Here is a 20658-nt window from a genome sequence, read left to right on the forward strand (position 1 = left end):
AAATCAACTGATCAGAGATACTGAAGGGAAGTACCTCGGGATCAAGGGCACAATAAGGGGTCAATGTACACTATACTAGCACTATACGTCCCAATTAAAAAACAAGACACATTGCAGGGATACCGCAGAAGTTGGGGGGGGGGGGGTGATGCGGAGGTCAATTTCTAATAGGCGGAAATTTTAACTGTTATGGACCAGATTCTTGACAAAACACTGCAGCCGACCAGAAAAATAGACAAGCACTGGGTAGACTCTTTAGAGCAATGGGGGTGATTGAAACTTGGCAATTCTTCCCAGAAGAGACCAGAGAATACACACATTATTCGATAGTACATAAAGGATATTCCAGGATAAACATGGTGCTGGTGTCTGCTTCCCTAATCCCCCCCCCGCCCCCAAGTAAAAAAAGTGGAAATAGGGACTAAATATCTCTCAGACCACACACCAGTGTTGATCAATATAGAGGTAGAAGGGCGGGGAGCAGGCGCCGACCCTGTTGGAGATTAAATGAAATGATACTAAGGGACATGGCACTTAGGGCACACATGGAGGATACCATAAATAACTACTTTAGGGAAACAACAGCGAGGAGATGGACTGGAGGGTAGTATGGGACGCAGGGAAAGCAGTAGTATGTGGGGAATTTCTCTCGCAGGTGTCCGCATGTAACAGGGAGAAGGCCCTCATAACACGAAAGCTGGAAGAGATATTACAAGAAGCTGAGAAACACCACAAGACCTGACAAACGCAAAAGTCGCTACGGAAATAGAGAAAGGTCAGAACGCAACTAGAAAGCCACACTGCTGACCGCGTGGCGCAAACACTATTGAGCACTAAACAATCATTATATAAACGGAGAGAAGGCGAACACATTTCTTGCAGCTAAACTGAAGAAACAAAACACACAACTTCATTGCACGCCTCAGAAATACGCAGGGGGAATCACGTTCTGTAGAAAAGGAGACACTAGAAATCATGACAGTTCCATGAGGAACTGCTACGGTGGGGGAAAACCTTGATCCCGAAAAACATAAATCCTACATGCTGGCAACACCCCTACCCCAAATCACAGAACACGATAGGAACGTACTAGAGGGACCAATAGCGGGCAAGGAAATTAGTGACGCAATAACATCACTACCGGCGAACAAATCCCTGGGCCCAGATGGTCTGTGAAACGGCACTATAAAACCTTCTGCACCCAACTGCTGGCGCCACTCACACGACTCTTCAACATCATTAGAGAGAAAAGGTCAGTCACACCTGACATGGGCAAATCCACAACTATACTAGATTTAAAGCCCGATACAGACCCCTCAGAATGCGCCAATTACAGTCTTATTGAGCTACTAAACACAGACGCAAAAATGTACGCCAACATACTGGCCTCCAGATTGATGAACATACTCCCAGACATCATACACAGATTAGAGGGGTGACATGCGGGGAGGACCACACAAAATGGTGTTCTACGTGGATTATGTAACGCTCTTCATGAGAGACACCAAGAACTCACTGCCCAGGGTCATAAGGACATTGCAGGAGTTCGCTAAAATATCAGGCGTCGCAATAAATTATTCCAAGTCCAAAGCAATAAATATAACCAAAGAAGGGGAAGAGATTGTGGTCCTAGCAAATACCTACCCCCTAATCTGGGAGGAAAACACACTGGAATATTTGTGAATAAAACTGACAAGGGACACAGCAAATCTGCTTAGAATTAATATAAAACCCCTCTGGGAACAGCTACAAGACGACTTACATAGGTGGGAATCCCAGGAACTGTCCTGGTTCGTAAGAATCGCAGCTGTAAAAATGATCCTCCTCCCCAGTTTACTATACGTAGTAAGCTCAGTACTCACAGATGTACCTCCCTGCTTAATTAAGTAGCTCCCAAAAGCTATATTCTCATTTATCTGGCAAAATAAGACACCCAGGATCCAAAGACGAATCATGATGCGCCCAGCGATTATTGGGGACCTGGGGGTCCCGGACATTGGGAGATAGAGCCAGTTGGGCCGCCAAAACCTGATGCTCAACTGGGCGAGTGGGGGAAAACCTGAGGGGTTAGTGTGGGATAGAACAGGCAGCAATCACTATTCTGCTGAAGGCACTACAGCCCCTTAATGCTGGTTCCTGTGAGAGAGGGGGCGGGGGGTAACCTACTGGAGGCTACCAGAGTGTCACTACGCAGCTGGGACAAAACCCTGGGTATGAAGAACATTCAACAGGGGTTGGGTCTGTTCTCTCCCCTAGCACATAACACAGAATTCACTCCGGGCCTACAACAGAAATTCTGGGAGGGCTGGGCAGGGGCGAACAGACTGACCCTAATAGATATGTACCAAGTGGTAGCCCTGCTGTCCTTTATAGACTTTAAACAGAAATTTGGAACCGGGGGAAAATGACAGATACAAATACACACAAATCAGACACTGGAACTCCCACCCATTTGTAAAAAAAAAAAAAAAAAAAGGGCAGGTATCGGGAGCCAGACTGGGCTCAAATTGACTGCAGGAGGGCTCAACTGTGGGCGGGATGACCAGGCTATGTAAGTTGTTGAATAATCCACGAACGGATTACATACTTCCATATAAAGAGAACTGGGACAAGGATATAGGGGATACAATAACAGGAAGAATGGGGCCAGATATGGTCGAGAGCACACAAGTCGTCCAAATGTACGGCGATCAGGGAGTCGGCATACAAACTATGTTATAGATGGTATAAGTACCCCCATCGTCTACACAGGATCAATGCCAATTACCCCTCCGAATGCTGGAGACAATGTGGGGAGAGGTGATATCCATACCGTATGTGGTGGTCATGCCCGAAAGCGGTAACATACTGGAGAGAAGTCCCGGGGCACATAAAGGAGATAACGGGAACAGAATTACTGATGATGCCCAAAAATACTCCTACTAGGTGCAGTAGCGGAGGGAAAATATGCAGCATCAGGGCACAAGGCCACCTTAATCACATACCTATTGATGGCGGCAAGAATAACATTGGAACAAACATGGAAAGATAAAGTGGGCCCAACATCAGCCTGGTGGTGGGTCAAGGTCTGGGGGTGATGGCAATGGAGAAAATATGTGCCCTGAAGGCGGGTAAATACCTAAAAGTTCCTGGCGATCTGGGACCTCTTCCATGACGTAAAAGAGAAGGAAGCCTATCTCCATAAACCACAAATTCTCAAAAACATTAAAGTCTGCTGACAGATGGAAAGTAAATCGCTCATACTGGTAAGAAACTGAGTAAAGAAGGGAAGACTCTGGAATCATACAATTTGGGGAACTGAGAGGGAGGGATAGGAGGGGTACAGGGGACGGGACGTCCAATCAGAAACTTATGTCAAAACACCGGGGGCTACCAAACCACTGCCGAAAGTGGCAAACCTGACAGAAAAATAGGTTAGGTATATGTGTAACACTGCATTGATCTCTGTAACACTAACTGTAAAAGCCCTCGATGAATACAAAATATTTGTTTAAAAAAAAGTATCCTCTTGCCTTGCTAGCTTTGGGAGCAAGTCAGGAAAATAAAGAAACAATGGAGGGGACGTTTTAAGAGCTCCCAGCAATACTACACAGAAGGTGTGGTGTGCTGCTTTAGTAAAATGTAGATGCCAGAAAGTTGTTAGAAAGCAGGACTCCAAACAGGAACACCAAAAAATTATCAGAAAGGTTCCAAGCCCCAGAGTCAAAGGAAGGGCGAGTGGAGAAAAAGGTTCCCACTTTCCCAGAAGAATTAGCAACACATCCAAGCGTCCAGTAAAATAGTGCGGGGGGGGGGGGACTCAAGAGTAGAGATGTCACACACAGAAAGAAGTCTACCTCAACACATTTTCTGAAGGATATATTGACTTTGAAGGGGTGTCAATCTGACCCATCATCTGGTGTCTAAAATTGGTGATCAACCTTCAAAGAAGTACTTTACATGTGAGAGAAAAAGGCAGACGCTAAAATTGAATAGGATTGGGGAGGCAAAGAAAAATAACTGCATAAAGCAAATATCATGATGTTGCATTGGTAGGTTAAATTGTACACATTGCATCCTGAGTCCATCTCTGGGTTCTTGTGCAGAGTTTAGAGCCTCTCCACTCACTGGGCGAAAATGACCAGAATGAGGTGGATAGGCTGCATTTTAAAAGGTATTCCACATTTCTAGGCTATTGTCTGACACACGAGGACGCCCTGCCTTGTATTTCTAGAAAGCAAATCCATGAATGACAAAATGCTGAAGAATTTGTGTCCATTTAGCGTTATGTGAAAAGTGTTCTAAACCTAGAACACTCTAGCACAGACCTGCAAGTAGTATTTTATGAGGCTACAAATTATTTGATGAAGTAGGGGAATAGGACAAATACATAATTTACTGTCACAGACCTGATGCTGGGAGAGCTGGAGGGGGCAAGGGTCTGGACAAAGTGGAGGCATTCTAGAGGTGGGTTCAATAAATTACGAAGGCTAGGATAGTTGACTATTGGCTTTATAGACAAAAGCCATGCCTCAACTGGCACTTGCATACTATCAATTCAAGGCAGGCAAATCTGACAATGGAGTCAAACAATATATGGAAGAAATGTATATGAGTATGCCCCAGGGTATGTCAATATGGCCAACAAAACCACCAAATGATCAATCACATGGTCCACAGTGTATTAACTCGGATGCCAGCAAAAGGCCGCCAGGCAGAAGGAGAATTCAATATGTTGTATAGGGTCGGAGATTAACAGGTGAGCGCGAACAGTGCAACTATGGAAGCTGGTCCCTTATTAAATCTGTACTTGAAAGGTTTTTGTTAACCATAAACCTTCAACTTTATTTTGTCTGTCAGGACAACTCACCTTGAAATGATCCATTGCTACGGATATCATACATCACAAATCCCGATATAAAAACCAGGCCCAGAAACAGAAGGCGAGACCAGCGAAAGCCTCCACCCCTCATTTTATGAAGCAGGACCTTAAAAAAAGTAGAAAGAAGGATATAAATTGAGGACAGTAGGTTCATTTGTGTCAAGTGCTGTAACTTTTAGAATATAGAAAACAGTCAAGCGATGCACATCAATACAGTCATGAGAAATTGAGAAAAGTTAAAGTATAATTACTTTTATTAAGAACAGAGGCCAAAAGAAAAATTCAACACCATTAATGTTCTCAGGATCTGTGTAACATGGCTACTGTTTAGGAAAGATTTTCTTTTTGCATCTTTCTCCCTATAGATTTCTATGGGACACCCTTTCCTTTTGCTTGTTTTGAACCTTGTACTGACCTTGGAGGCAAGTAAAGCACTCTGCTTTATTTCCCTTAACTGTTTTGCTCCTTCTTGTGGAGCAACTGACTAGTCCCCATGACTGTCAGTACTGAGAGAGTATGTCTCTTCATGAATTATTGTATTGTTACAATTGTCCACATCACCTTACAGTGAAGTAGTTAGGATAATTTGTGTTAAGAGGGGTTGCAGAGCAGTCTACATACATCAAACTAGGACAGACTCTCCAATTGGTAACATGGCAGAGCAGTCTAGGCTTTACTCTCAGGAGGGAAAGTAGGGCGGTCCTAGGCATGTTAAGAATCACTAGTACAAAGCCGGGAAGTATTAAAATAGTGGTTTATTCTATATAAAGACTAAGCAAGATAGTTATGTACAATCAAAATAATATATCAATTGCCACCCACTGTGAGGCTAGTGAGGTGAGCCAGCTCTGCAAGACAATTTCTAGTGGTCTGGGCAAGTGGGACCTCGATGGGAGTGACTCCCCTCTATGGGACAAGGACTAACTCCCTTGAGAAACCCACTATACCAGCAGCAATATTCTCTTTTAGAGGGGATTATTTTCCATACCAAGTTAAACGTCTTCTTTTCTATTGACTTCAGGTAATGCTGGATCAGCTATGAAATATGAGGCCAAACAGAACGCCCATTTGCATTCTGACGGATATGTAACAGACAACTCAAGAGAGAGAGAAAAGAGCCATAAGCAGGGGAAACCCTCAGATGTCATTATGCCTTGAGGGGTGGAGCAGTGAGGAACAGAGGAACATGCGGTTAGCAAAGGAGAGAACAGCAGTCGAAAACGCTGAAAGACTGGTGTTGCAAGCAGGGGTGAATCCGCTGGTAGGACGGAGTCCAGGAGACAGTCCATTGTGGTGGCATGACCACGGGAAATCTGTGGTGGCCGTGGGGCCCAAAGAGCGACACCGAAACCAACAGGAATGGGAGAAATGAAATCTCAGGCTGGACGAGCGACGCTAAACAGCCAGAGTTCACCAGACACTTGGACGACTGACAGAGTCAAGAAGAGGGGCACAGAACTGGAGCGAAGACGCTCTGTCTCGATGCCAGACCCCAGGAGTCTAAACCCGGGAATGAAGGAGGGAGAGGGAGGGAGGCCACCGCGACTAAAAGCTAAATATGAAATTAAACAGAAGAATTAATGTGAACCCCTGGGAAACCATGAGAGTGTATTGGGAAGAACCCAAGAAGTTGCCAATTGTTACAATTATCGAACATTCTAAGAGAAGACCATGGAAGCCATTCGATATGAAGTTTAAGTACCAAGACCAGCATTAGAAGAGAAGAGGGGCAAACCAGTGGAAAGGTCCCAGAAGTGGTGGAACCACTATGGAAACTGAGGAGAAAGAGAAACCAAGTCCTAACAGAGGTAGATCTTAGTACAAGGACAGCATAGAACTGAAAAGCAGAGGAAGAATCATGAAATACTATAGAGGGAAAGCAAGACAGACAGTAAGGTCCTCAGTAAGTCTGGCAAATACCAGGAAATATTAACAGAAAATGTGTACTGTGAGCTACAGGAGCTCATGAAAAGCCTTGCGAGAGTTCAGACTACTATTAATTGACTGATTTTGAAAAACCAAAGGGAAGGGCCACAAGGCCATCAGACCAATAGGAAACGTGGCAGAGAGAATATAAAGTGTCAATCTTTAGTTATTTGTAGTGATGGTGCAAGTTAGAAGTAAGGTTTGGAACTGGACATTTCATTTTGGACTCTTACTGACAGACAAGCACCCTTATTTAGTTCCGTTAGGCAGGGAGTATTGCTGATAGCAGTTGGGCAAGAGGCATTTTCTCGTATTATTTAAATAAAAAGCCTCATGTCTACCATGTGTCCCAATCCTCCTCCTGGTCCCTACACAGCACACAGCATCCACCCAAGGTTCACCCTACAGGCAGGGAGAGCCTAGAAAGATTTGTGTATAAATAGGCAAAATGTAAAACATACTTGTTAGCCTAGTACCAAAATGGAATATTGGCAGGCACTAGGCCTGACAATATGAGCAGAAATGATAAGTGTGACACTTTAAAAAGAAAACGGGTCAATTTGCTTGTTACTATGTTTCAAGTCCCAACAAGAGAGCAAGGAAAAAGGTTACAAATTATGCAGTTGTGTTCCACAAGTCATCCTTAAAGGTGAGTAATTGTCCTATAGAACAGGTTACCAAGGAAGGAGGAGTAGAGGATAGAGGCAGCAGTTACTTAAGAAATTCGCTGACAGGTAATTTTCTCTTTTCCTACACGTTCTAGACCCTGCAGTAGTAGTTACTGTTAAGTAAATCTGCATTAAGTCACCAGGTATGTTAAGTGTCTCCCTTAACGTACAGCACAATCCTAGGGTGCATAGAAATAAAAAGCAGTGTAGACCCCAACATAATTAGACCTAATGATTCATGGGACCCCGAGACCCAATAAGTAATTAAAATCAATTAAGACAGGGTTCGAAATTGAGGGGAGCTGGGAGCTATTTAGATCCTGCTTGTAGCCTAGAAGAGTCTGGTTAGCTTGACAACAGCTACCAGGAGCCACCTGTGGCTCCCCAAGCCAAATGATGCCGAACACACACACCTATGGGAATTTAACCCCGTGCATTTGGGACACTATTAATAAGCCTTAGGACACATCTATATGACGTTTAAAGCACAAGGGGGTCATACAAATGAGCACAATTTAACATTTGCATGTTATGTTGAAGCTCAATTTGCACAGCGCTGTGCACTAGCTCCTGGTTCCCCAGTGGTAGCTCCTGGTAATGCCGTATACCCAGGAGCTGCTTTTAGCTGCAGCTCATCCAACCTTAATTTCAATCCCTGAATTAAGATACGTAACACTCCAGGAGGGAGAAAACAGGTTTTCAGTATAAGAGGTTACCACCACACAAATACAGGTAAGTAAACCTAACCATGCCCCAAAATAGAAGTTTAGGGTTAGCGTCTCAATATTATTCAAGACTTTGTGGGTCCATAAAACCAGTCCAGAGGAGGAGGTTGTGTCCCTGGGATGAAGTGGAGTGCCTTTGTTCCAGCCAAGAAGAGTAGGAAAGTCAGTTTCACAGTGTTTACAGCAAAGAGACCCTGAAGTGAATAGGCAGCTGTAGCAACCCAAATCAAAAAGGGATAGCAGAGCCCAGTAGACCTTCCGAGGACGAAACACCAACAGCAAAAGTGCTGCAGACCAGCTGCAGCGGAGGATGCAGTGTTTCAAGGTGGTGTCTGTTTTCGCAAACCTGCGGCCCACGAATAAAGGCAGTCCACAGCCTTTCGAGGAGGCCAAGCGATAAACAATCTTAAAGCAGTTCAGGAGAGCCCCCACACAAGGAGTGCAGCACTGATGGCACCAGTGGGGCACAGTTTGGGAGATTTCCCTATACCCCTTGTCTATGCACTGGAGGGAGGACCTCTACACCACAGAAAGCCCCTGCCATGCTCCGATCAGTACAACACAAGCAGAGTGCCTGGAAGAGGACTTTGTCTGGCCAGCAGCTTTAGATGTCCCCCGGGCAGGAGACCAGCACACATCAGCAGCCAGTTGTGGGCTTCAGGCGATCGCCCCTGTAGGAAGTACAGCAACCGACGGTCCAAGGACGTCTCACCCACAAGGATGGAGGATCTATGCTGCCGGTGGAGCAGATCCAGTGTCTTAACCCAGCACCCGCTCCAGGGATATCCAAAGCCGTAACAGGGCCAAACCGATGGATTATGATATGATAGGTTATTATACCCAGAGGTTTTCAAGCCCGGGCTTCGAACCTGTAAAGCTCCGTCTCGTCTTGCTTCCAAGGCGAGCACATTGCAGATGAGCTATTCTCCCGAGACCTTGAAATGAAGAGGACTAGGCAAATGGCTGTACCTGCCAGGTGAGGAAGGTAGCTCCTTTGCAAGTTCCCTCTGGCCGAAGAAGAAGCAGAATAGAACAGGAGATGCCTTGAGTATGCAGAGCTTCCAAGAATTCTTCGGGATGCCTCATATCATGAACAGCAGCAAAACTAAATCAATCCAGACTGTCAACCACGTAAGGGCGTGCAGTGTATACATATTCCGATCCTCCCTGTTCTCTAATCACACACCATGCACCAATTGAGTTTGGGACAGCTTTCCAACCAGTTGAAAGCGTCAAGATGGATTTCTAGACTCTGGCCTGGTGAACAGATTTTAGCAGGCCACCCTCGTTATAATGAACAGGGAACTCAGAGGGCAGCCAAAACCCAATCAAGGTGAGCGTGGAGAGCAGGCAAGGCCATTCTCAGGAGCGTATGAATGGGGTCAGGGGTCAACAATGAGACCACACAGTGAAGCAATGAATAATTCCATTTAGACAGGAATGTATACAAATACATTCCTATTATAGGCCCAAACACACAAACAAAATGAAACAAGTGGGTGATAATATAGCACAACACTCACCATAGGTTCTTGGAAATGCATTCAATGACCCCAATCAATAAAAGCTAAGTAAGTGATGCAGTAAGATGGAACCAAGTCCCAATATATAGGTCTTCGCTTTAGAAGTCTAATCCCTATGAAGAGGATGGGGGGTGAGGTCTTGTGCCCAAAAGCCACAATGCTTCTCCCCAGAATGCATCTGATGAAGGTAACGTACTTGTGTTGGTGAATGTTCAAGAGAAGAGCTGCAACAAAGTTACTGGTAAGTAAATTATTCTCATTTCTTCAGGTAAATCTGCTCAGGTGCAGTGGAATGTTATCCTATGGAGGACAGGGAAATGCTCCCCACCCTTCACACAGACACCCCCCCCCCCCAGCCTGTCGCCACCCAAACCCTGATAGCACATTTCTGACAGGATTGGATGGGTCAAGGGGTGTGGTTAGGAGGGGTGGGGGGTTGTGCCGCTGGATGATTAGGATGGCTGAACACGTTGAGGCTAGTTGGTCCCACTAGTGCAAGGGTTGAAGCATTGCTCAGGGCCTTTGCAGATCAGGCAGTCCAGCACGGTTTCACCAGGATAGAAGGTCCTCTCTTTAGGAGCCTTCTTTGGAACATCAGCCAGCTGTTGTTCTACACAGGATTCTTATCCAAAATCCAGCCTGCAAGCAAGTCCACCAGTGGAAAGGCTCTGCACAAACAGCCAGCAGTGCTCCAATCAGGGACCACTGTTGGTTGCACTCATGTTAGACACCCAGACTTTCAGGCATTACAGATTTGGAGTGAGACCAGACAGTCCCACCCCACTTCCCGAGCAACACACAAAAGACATTGCTAGGCGGTAAAAGTTGGGGCTTTCCTAGGCAAGTACATGACCTTACATGTGATTTCCTGACCTGGCAAGGCAGGGAGAAGGCCAAACAATATGGCCAAACAACAAGTGAAGATCTCATGACGTGGCTGTTGGGGCAGTTTTCTAGAGTCCATTTATGGTAGGCCTTTATAAAACTATTCCCTTGATATACAGAGCCCCCAACCTCTAATATAAGTCTGTACTACTCAAGGTTTTGGTAGTATAGCAGAGCAACCAGGCCCATCTTCGGAAGGAGATGTGAGATGCAGGTAAGTACAACGAACTCAGAATATACATAGGCCCAAAGAAACACTTATAGTTATATCAAAATAGTTATTTATTTTATATACACAAGGCAAAGATACATCTACAGACGGGTAAGTACTATTTCAAAGCAAATGTGTATATATTGTATTGTAATTTTATTTATTGTATGGTTTTATTGTCTAGATTAATATGTGTAAAGTTTATTATTTAAACTATGTCACATTAAAAATGTATTATTAAATTTTTTTTTTTTAAAAAAGAAAATAAACGCAATAGAAAAACTATGTAATAATTCAGGTAGTAAATAACAGTGTACAACTCCTAAGATTGATTAAGGCAATTTAAGGTAAAACCACTGTAATAGCAACTAAAAATAGTCTGGAGTAGGAATAAAATGATTAAAACCAACACTAGCAGGTCAGTACTTTTCAAGACATATTACTTTTCAGAGGCCTTAAGGCTTTAGTAGTCCATCGCTATCTAGGTACGAGTTTTTCAAAGTCAGATTGGAGGGAAAGCAGGTAAGGCACAGCTGTAGAGAAAAGGCAAAGTTCCAACAGATTCTTCAGCATAAGTAAGTATAGAGCTTTTGTTGGTCAAAAAGAATACAAGGTCCTCGGGAAAGGCTCCCTTTAAGCGCACAAGTTTAGGCCTAGGCAAACAGCCAAACACTGAAATCAGCACTCAAGCAACAAAAGGAGTGCTCAAAAGACTCTAGGTAAGCATTACCCAGAGTGCCACAGTACCTTAGGAGTGAAGTTTTAGCTGGACGTCTTCACGATGTAGCAGCGGTGGAACGGGTCTCCTGATACTTGGTCGTGGTGATGGAAGGAGGGACTCTGGGTGGGATTATGCAGCAGCAGTCGAGCGATGGGGCTCCCAGAAAAGTATTCCTCATATTCCAACGCAGGCCTGTGGTTTTGACACCTTTTCACAAACCCTGATGAAGAACTGTTCATGTCTGAAAGATTCACTTCGCTTGCTCGGTCCCGCTTTCTGGTGAGGGGACTTTGAGGAGGGGGATCTCGCCTCTGGAGCTCTGGAAGGAGTCCACCAAAGTTTCGGGAGATTTTGTTTGTGGCAAGACTATACACTGAACTCAGACGCGAGGTCCCGGAGTATTGACGGGTTCCAGGCTAGGAAGGTCGCAGCTCGTGGGAAGCTTGAAAGTCATTTTAGGACTGATTATGCCCTCCAGTCCAAGGAAGGAAGTAGTCCTCTCTGGAGCTTCCCTGTCGATTTGAAAACAGGGTAAAGACAGTAGCAATACTTCAGCAGGCTTCTGCGTTTGCTGGCAGGTGCTTCAGGCAGTCTTTTTCTGATTCTTCTGTTCCAGTGGTCGGCTTGTCTTTTGCCTCAGGATCCTCATCTTGTTTCCAGGAACCCACACAATCAACCGTCATGCACCAGTCAAACTTTGGGGGTGGCTGTCCTTTTAGGACCGCCAGCCTCCTAGTTGGAACTGGTTCCAGGCAGTTTTGCCAGAAGACAAATAACAGCGGAATTCCGTACTCCTCCCTTGCTTCCTGTCCTCGCACACTGGAGCCTCAGCGGGTTTTTACAAAGGATTCCCTCTGAAGACAAAACTCAAGCCAGGACCTCCCCCACCGAGGACAGCAGAAGAAACACCAAGAAAGGACAAGCACAAAAGAAATGGCAAAAAAAGAAGGAACCCACCATTTGGGGTCAATGTGACCCTTCTGTGTATAACTGTGGCTGTGAAAACAGCCAGGGTAGGAAAAATAAACTAAAGTCGGTAGAACACGTCCACTGCCACCAGCCATTCAGGTATGCTTATCACTGTAGCAAAAATGTTACAGGAGCAGCGAGAACGGGGATACTACGTAACCAGTCAGCACTCCACATTAAAGGTGGCGTGTGTGGATCTCAAAAAGGAAAAGTTAAGAAGGATAAAAAGATATCCCCTCCCCATCCTTAGGAACAGTAGTTCTCACAAGGGAAAAAAAAAGATTCTAAAAAGGAAAAAGTGAAAAAAGTGAATCACAGATGCCTTCGAAAATATTTAGGAAAGCATGGCTGCATAAAATAAAGTACAAAAATTAGTTAGTCCTTAGTCCCCTTCCCTCCATACAGCATGGGCGTCCCCTTCCAGTCTCTGGGAAGGCTGCAGCTGTGACTTCTTGAGGTCGAGTGAAAAACCCAGCTCGTGCAGTGTGTTCATAAGAGTGGGAAGTGTGGTGCACTGCTTCCGGAAATGTCACCCTGAAGAGCCAGTCGTCGCGGTACGGTTGGCAGATGTGGTGGCCCTGCGACCCGAGGAGGGCAGACAATGTATTCAGCCTGGTAAAGACCCTGGGGGCCGAGTTGAAAGAAAGAGAGCACCTTTTGTTGGAAATGGTAGCCATGATCCTGAATCATAGAAAAGAACGATGAGGCTGCCAGATCGGGACGTGCAAGTACGCGTCCTTCAGATCCAGGGAGCACATCCAGTCTCACTTGCACAATGTCTCCGCCATCAAAGCTGGCATAACCATCTTGAATTTTTGTATAGTTGGGGAGATGTTGAGGGTGGAAAAGTCCAGGACAACTCTCAGGACTGCCTGGTTCTTTTTTTGATTGGCAAAAATCCTGAAGTAAAAGCCCAAGCCTCGCTTGGAGGCTGGGACTTCCTTGACTGCCTGGCTCTCTATGAACGACCGGATCTCCACCAAAAGAGTTGCCGTCCCAACCTGTGGGAGTGGAGGGGAAGAGGGAGGAGATGCTGGGATAGGGAGGCGGTACACCGTGGATACTACGGAGAGGATCCAGAGGTCTGCAAAATTCTGGCGCCAGAAATGTGCATGGAGAGCAAGCCTGCCCCCCACTGGAGACACGTGGACCCGGAGGGGCGTGTCATGCCTTCTTGCCCTCTGAGGCTGTTGTGGAGGGGGGGGGTAGGGAATGGAAAAAGCCCATACCTCCCCACCCACCTTTTTTGTTGCTTGTGCCGATGTTGGATCGGTGAATGGTCCGGCTGCCTGGACCTGCGCTCTTGGAAGCCGCAGAACCCTCCTGCATGTACGCCCCTTCTCCGAGCGCTGCTGTGACTGGGTGTACGTTTTGGGTGTGGTCTTTGTCAGGATGGATAAAGACTTGACCGTTTTTGAGCTGTTTTTCTTTTTATCCACCTCCTCGTCCGTGGTGGAGTGGAAGAGGTCACCCCCCCCTCGAACGGCAGGTCTAAGATGCGTTCCTGGACATCCGGGTTGAATTTCGTAGCAAGGCCGTTCTCATGTTCGTGGCAATGCAGATGGCCCGGCCAGAGTTGTAAATGTTGGCCACGGTGGACTCCATGATGTCTTGTGCCACCACCTTGGCCTCTGCCAGTCCCACCTTGAATTGCGATTGGCTCTGTGTTGGAAGCTCTGGGAGGAAGTCTGCATTTTCCCGCCACAGCCTCTGGTTAACGGCTGCCAGCATGGCATCTGCGTTGGCATGACGAAGATGCAGGGAAGTGTTGGAATACAGCTTCTTCCCGTACGCCTCCAAGATCATCTCCTCCTTGCCTAGCAGTGCCGAGGACGACTGAGGCTTGGCATATAGTGATGCTGCAGCAATCACCGAAGAGTGTGGCTGAGGATGGGCCAACAACAAGAGTGTATCCCCCCCCCCTCGATTTGCCTGTACTTGGCGTCCAGGCATCGATTGACTGGCTGGACCGAGTGGGGCTTGAACCAGCTCTTTTTGGCCAAGGCGAACACGTCCTTCTGCCTCGGGATCCCCGTTCTTGCTGTGGGACGTAGCGTGAGGACTTCAACGAGGACCCCCCTCTGCTGGTTGCTCGACCTCGGGTTGAGGAAGACCCAAGTACTCTGCCAGCCCTGCAAGACTTTCATGGAAGGCCTTGGCATCTGTGTGCACCTAAGGGTTCGTTTGGTCTGGCAATGGTAGACGAGTGCTGGGAGCCACAGGCTGCGGTGAAGGGACCACGGCCAGAGGCTGTAGCGGAGGCTGGTACAGAACTGCCTTCACCAACGGTTGTGGGGCCAGAGCGGGCGGAAGAGGCTGCACAGGGGCCAGGGGCGCCTGTATTGGGGCCTGCAGCGCTGGAGCCATTGGCGGGAGCACATCCCTGATGGCGTCCCTGACGAGGACCCCCCCATCCAAGGAGATTTCATGAGCCAGAGGAACCTTTAAAAAAACCTGTTCTCACAGTCCAGAGGGTTGGTAGGCGATATTGACGGGGTAGCGGGCGGCTGCTGGAGCTGTTGCATGCCATGCCCATACGGACGCAGCAGGAACCTGCCCTGCGCAAATGAAGGATAGGCTGTAGGCCACGTACCTGGATGACACCAGTTCCACCTTGACACACGTACCTCCACCTCCTCCCTTTCTTGATGCAGTATCGGGCGGGTGTCCCTCATGTCAGGCATGGCGGCCATCTTGTCAAGCTGCCTTCCAGTGCCTGCGTCGTGTTGCTTGGCTCGCTGGGTCCAGCCTCCTCCAGGACTCTGAGTGTGGATCATGAGGCCTACCCTGTTCCTCAGGTCTAGGCCTGGTAGGCGTTTCGCACTCGGCGGATGTGCCGGTAGAACTGCGTATAGGTGCCTCCTCTTACATGTTGCCAGTACTAGGGCATGGCCCCTTGAGTATCGACTTGGTAAAAGAACCTTGCGGTCCCACAGCACTGTCACCGGGAGGATTAACTGACCTCCCCCACCCCCCTCGGCCTGCCAGCCGGTAGCTGATATAGCCTCGGTACTCGTGCTGGTGGTCCCGCCCGCGTGGGGAGAGTCCTTGGGAAGGAGTCTCCCGTTCGGATTGCGCAAGGGCGAGTCCTAGGGAAGGAGTGTTCCTTTCGGGGTGCGCTGGAAAAGAGCGGCCCTACCTTAGGCTTGGATCGATGATAGACAAAGTCCTATAGGTCCTCTGGAAGAGCTCCCTCCACCAGGCTAGTCTGTTCTTCAGAGACCTTGAGGCGAGCGCGTTGCACGTGGTACAAGCTTGCCAGCCGTGGTCTGGGCCAAGGCAACATAGGCAGAGGGCGTGGGGGTCTTTAGTTGGAAGGAGCCCGTCGTAGTATGGACACCTGCTGAACCCTGTAGAAGTTGACATACGCCGGGGAGGAGCGTGAAGCCTGAGGACCAAGTACCTGAATGATAAAAAGACAAAGTATCCGCACATGGAATTACAAGGCAGAAGCCAAACCCAGGAGCGCTGGTGAATTCGGCCAGTTCCTGTCGACGCGGAAAAGGGGACTGAGGTGTGGCGCCGGAGGGCTGAGTCAGGGCAGCGTATGCTCCCAGGGCCGCACCCACGCGCGTCTTTCAATTTAAAAGGGAAGGGTCTTTTTTCTGGTGAAAAAGGTTCAGTCTCCCGTCCCTTGGAAGGGACACCCATGTAGTATGGAGGAAAGGGGACGGGACGTAAGAGTAATTATAAGTTACTCATCGTAGTGACTAAGGTACTCCTAGTCCATAGTCCCCTTTTCTCCATACTGTATGGCATCCCTCGCTAGGGACGGGGGACGGAACCTTTTTCAGCAGAAACAATCTTCTTCCCCTTTAAAATTAGAGGTGCAGGCGCTCCCCTGATTCCGCCCCCGCGCAACTCCTCAGTCCTCTTCGACGTGTCGACAATTTTACGATTGCCTAATGACAAGTTTTATTGGGGGCTGGGAGAGGATGGTGGGACGTATGGAGGAAAGGGTACTACGGACTAGGAGTGCGCAGTCACTACAGTGAGTAACTTCTAATTACTCCTACGTCCTGTCCCCTTTCCTCCATAATGTATGGGCGATTACAACTGAATGTAGCCCCAGGGTGGAGAGGTGACCCTCCTAAGAGGATAAGTTCTTTAATACTGCCTGCCCAAATGCTGCGTCAGACCTGGAACTGGCATCAAAGCAGTAGTGCTTACAGAAGGCCAAAGGTGTAGCCCATGTAGCCGTCTTGCTGATGACCTGCCACGGGACGTGCCTCTGGAAACAGCCGCCGTGGCCTTGGCTCTGATAGCATGGGCATGCATATTTGCCCGCAGTGGTTTGTGTTGCACTCATAGGCCTCCTTGATGGCCATAACCATCCATCTTGCTATGGAGGCATTGGAAACCTGATAGCCTAGCCTTGACCCACCGAAGGTGACAAGGAGCCTCTGATTTGCGAAAGCTCTTGGTTCCGTCTAGGTAGCATTTTAGAGTACGCCTAACATCTAGACAGTGCAGTACCCTGAGCTTGCTCCACGAAGAAAGTAGGTACAACAATCTCCTCATTCAGGTGAAACGAGGAGACTACATTCGGTAAGAACACAGGGTGAGTTCCTGTTAGGCAAGACAACAAACCCTGACATCCTGGCAATAGGAACCCAACCTTTGGTACAAGTCTGTACTACACAGGTTGGTAACGTGTTAAGGAGCCAGGCTTATCTCAATGGGGGTCAATGTAAGCTGTAGGGAATTTACAGAGATTCACAGTGACATATATTCAAATAAACACACAAAGTTTCTTGATTAATCAATTATTAATTTAACAGTTAAAGTAAGCCTTCTTGAGAAGGGGGCAATATAATAGCAACACAAATCCAATCCACACTCTTAATATTCCTAAATCACCAAGTACCCTTTTGGGATGGCACACAGACAATTCCTACACCCATAGGTGACTTTAGTAACTAGGACACTGGACATTATTATTTTTTTTTATTATGTTTTATTGGTTAAATAAATTTTCAACCTTTAACAAAGACCCAGAAAATAGTCAATGTCCTTTTCCAGGCCCCACCATCCTTACGAAGATTCAACCTCCTCTTCCACTTCATCATTACCCTCGAGACCTTTTAATATCGATTCTATGAATCGTAGTACTTCCAGGGTCGGACCAAGTTTTTGGACCGTCAGAACTCGTTCCCAATAATCCTCATCTGTCAATATATTTATGTTATCCACCCACTCTCCTAGGTATAAGTTCCTTCGGGTGATTAAGGCCGGACAGGAAAGCGTCCAATGTTTTACTGATTCCAAGATGTCCGGATCATTGCAGAAGCGGCAACTAGCAGCTTCCTTTAGAATTTGTTTCCTTAAATATTGCACTTCTCTTGTTGGCAGGATGTTAAGTCTGACTCTCATCAAGAGATCCCTATATTTTGAAGAGGGAAATCTTCGGAGATAAGGTGGAGGATCATTCAGTGCCTTGCGCTCCCAGATGATATAATAACACTTTGTGTTCTCCCTCTTTAGATTGTCAGTGGCTATCCAGTCATTTTCTCGTATTTTTTTCTTTGCTTTCTCAGGATTATCTTTTAGCGTATCCATTTTGATATGATGATGTTCCAGAATTTCAAAGCAGTTCTGTTTCCAAGAATTGAAATGCGGATCTGCATTGATTACCTCTTTATTCGCTAGTAATTCGAATGAAATGGGAGGTTTATCAAGGATACATTTTCGAAATAGCGAGAGGGTCTTCCACAGCACTATTGACTCCATTGATTGTAATCTCAACTCATGTCTTATTATCGATGCAGGGAGACAGTTCGGAAGCCTAAGTACCCTTCTCCAGAAAAAACCGCCCATGTTTTCCAGTGAAGATTTAACAATGATTCAGCTCCGTATGTTATGCTTGCCACTAATTTTTGCTTGTAGAATATGATTAGTGGCATCATTGAAAAGGTTCCGTAGCGTCGGTGCAGGGCTCGAGCTTGATTAGAGAGTTTCATCAGCTTTTCTTTGATAAAATTTAATTGGCCCTGCTCATTGATGTTTTTATTTATTCTGACCCCCAGGTAAACTGTTGAATCAACTATTTGCAGAGGTTGATTGTCCAATGACCATGTAAAGCCCTTTTTATTTTTACCGATATTAGGACCTCGTGCCGACTGCATTATTAGGACCATAGATTTTTTTACGTTTACTGACAGATGGTTTTTGCTCAAGTAAGACTTAAATTCCACCATGCGTCTTTGCAGACCTATGGGAGTTTGGTCCATAAATACCACGTCGTCCGCATAGATGATCCATGAGAGGGCTTCCTCCTGAAATACTGGGGGGAATGCACGAATGTGTTCCTGTGATTCTTTCATGTCTGCTAGGTACAAAACAAACAGGAAAGGTGCCAGGGCGCACCCTTGCTTTATGCCCTTAGTGGTTAAGATTTTCTCTGTCAGATCTCCTCCTTTTGAGACCACTATCTGAACTGAGGTGTTAGTGTACAGTTCCTGAATGGCCTGTAGCAGATCTTGCGGGCAGTTCCATTTCCTGAGTTTGGACCAAAGCAGTTCTCTACAGATCCCATCAAAGGCCTGTTCGAGATCAATGAAGCCCAGGTAAATATTCCTTTTTTGTTTTAGTGCCCGCATCTTTAGCATATTCAAGATGAATAGATTCAATGATGTTCCGACGCCACTCATGAAAGCTGTTTGTCTTTTGTCCAAAATCCCTTCCCTAATTGCCCACTTTTTGAGATCTCTTAGCAAGATGGAACAAAACAGTTTCCCTATGGAATCTAGGAGGGCGATGGGCCTGTAATTCCTTGGATTGTTACGATCTCCTTTTTTATATATGGGTACAATTAGGGCCTCTTTCCAAGAGTGTGGGATTGATCTTGTTTTTAATATCTGCTGGAATAGTACCAGGATAAAATCCGCCCACTCTTCCTTGTTTTCCTTCAGCATTGAATTCGAGATGCCGTCTGGACCAGCTCGCAATGAACTCTTGAATTCTTGTTAGAATGTCATCCCTGTCTATATCAATACGCCATTCGTTCCCCGAACTTTTCTTGGTCTTTATTGGGCTTTTCTCCTGAAAGAGATCACTGTAAAATTTTACCCAGTCCTTTTTTGAGACGTTACTGGCTGTCAGGGCTGAATGAAAATCATCCCCTTTATTGATTATCTCCCACAGGGACCTAGAGTTAGATGTAGTTATTGCTGCCGGCTCCCAGTCAATTGGTCGAAAACATTTGGTCGACACCATTTGGTCGAATGGTCGAATTTTTTTTTTTTTTTTTTACCCCTTTTTTGGTTTTTTTGGGGGGGGTCCCCCCCCCAACCGCCTTTTTTTTCTTTTTTATTTTTTTTCCCCACACGAAAACCCACAAAACACATATATATATATAAAAAAAAAAAAAATTCGACCATTTGGCATTCGACCAAATGGTGTCGACCAAATTGCAGTCGACCAGTTTGCTGTCGACCAATTGACTGGACACCATTGCTGCCATCATTTTCTCGGCATCCGCTTGTGCTCGCCAAATCCTAGTGGATTTTAGCCAATTTTTATAAGACTGTTTACAGTGTCTTATACGTTCCTCTTTGTTAATGTGGCTGCTTTTCTGGAGATGTCTCAGATCTGCACGATGTTCCCTTCTTTTTTCCACCAGGATTTTGCTATATGCGTGATTCCTCGTAAACTCTTTTTTTTTGTTTAATCCCTTTTTAATCTCAAACTCCTTAAGTAGGCAGCCATATTCCGCTGTTTCATGGTTAACTTCAAAGTTATGAGTAAGCCGGACTGCTAGTTGAGGGATTGTCCTTGCTTTGATTTTCAGCCTGTTACGTCCCCATGATAGTTCCATTTCGGGGATGATTTGATGTTCCGGCTCTTCCGTTTTCCAGAGTAATTCAATTTCAAGGAGAGCATGGTCGCTACGAGTCTGTGGGACAACTTTAAAGGAGTTTATCCAAGGCAATGTATTTCTTGCGACAAAGCAATAATCCAAGCAGGCTTTCGTTGAGTTCGCAAACCAGGTGTCCGCTCCCGGAATATCGCCTGCTGTTTGGCCATTCAACATTGACAACTCTCGAATGTCCATTTCTACCAGCCAGCGTTTTTCATTGTTCGGGAGATTGTGTCTTCTTTGTAACAAGCCATTTTTATCCAGCAATTTAATATTCAGGTCCCCGCATATGATAATCAGTTGGTCCTTGT

General features: G+C 46.3%; 1 protein-coding gene across 1 annotated transcript in view; it reads right to left on the reverse strand.

Moving 5' to 3' along the window:
• Positions 1-20658, reverse strand: part of TMEM214 (transmembrane protein 214) — a 656291-nt gene that overhangs the window by 224759 nt on the left and 410874 nt on the right. The window contains exon 13 of the mRNA XM_069605536.1: positions 4850-4967. Within this exon, the coding sequence (XP_069461637.1) occupies positions 4850-4967 (118 nt within the window). The remainder of the gene's footprint in view (positions 1-4849; positions 4968-20658) is intronic.

The sequence above is a fragment of the Ambystoma mexicanum genome, chromosome 4p, assembly GCF_040938575.1.
Source record: "Ambystoma mexicanum isolate Mex_15411 chromosome 4p, UKY_AmexF1_1, whole genome shotgun sequence".
NCBI classification, from domain to species: Eukaryota; Metazoa; Chordata; class Amphibia; order Caudata; family Ambystomatidae; genus Ambystoma; species Ambystoma mexicanum.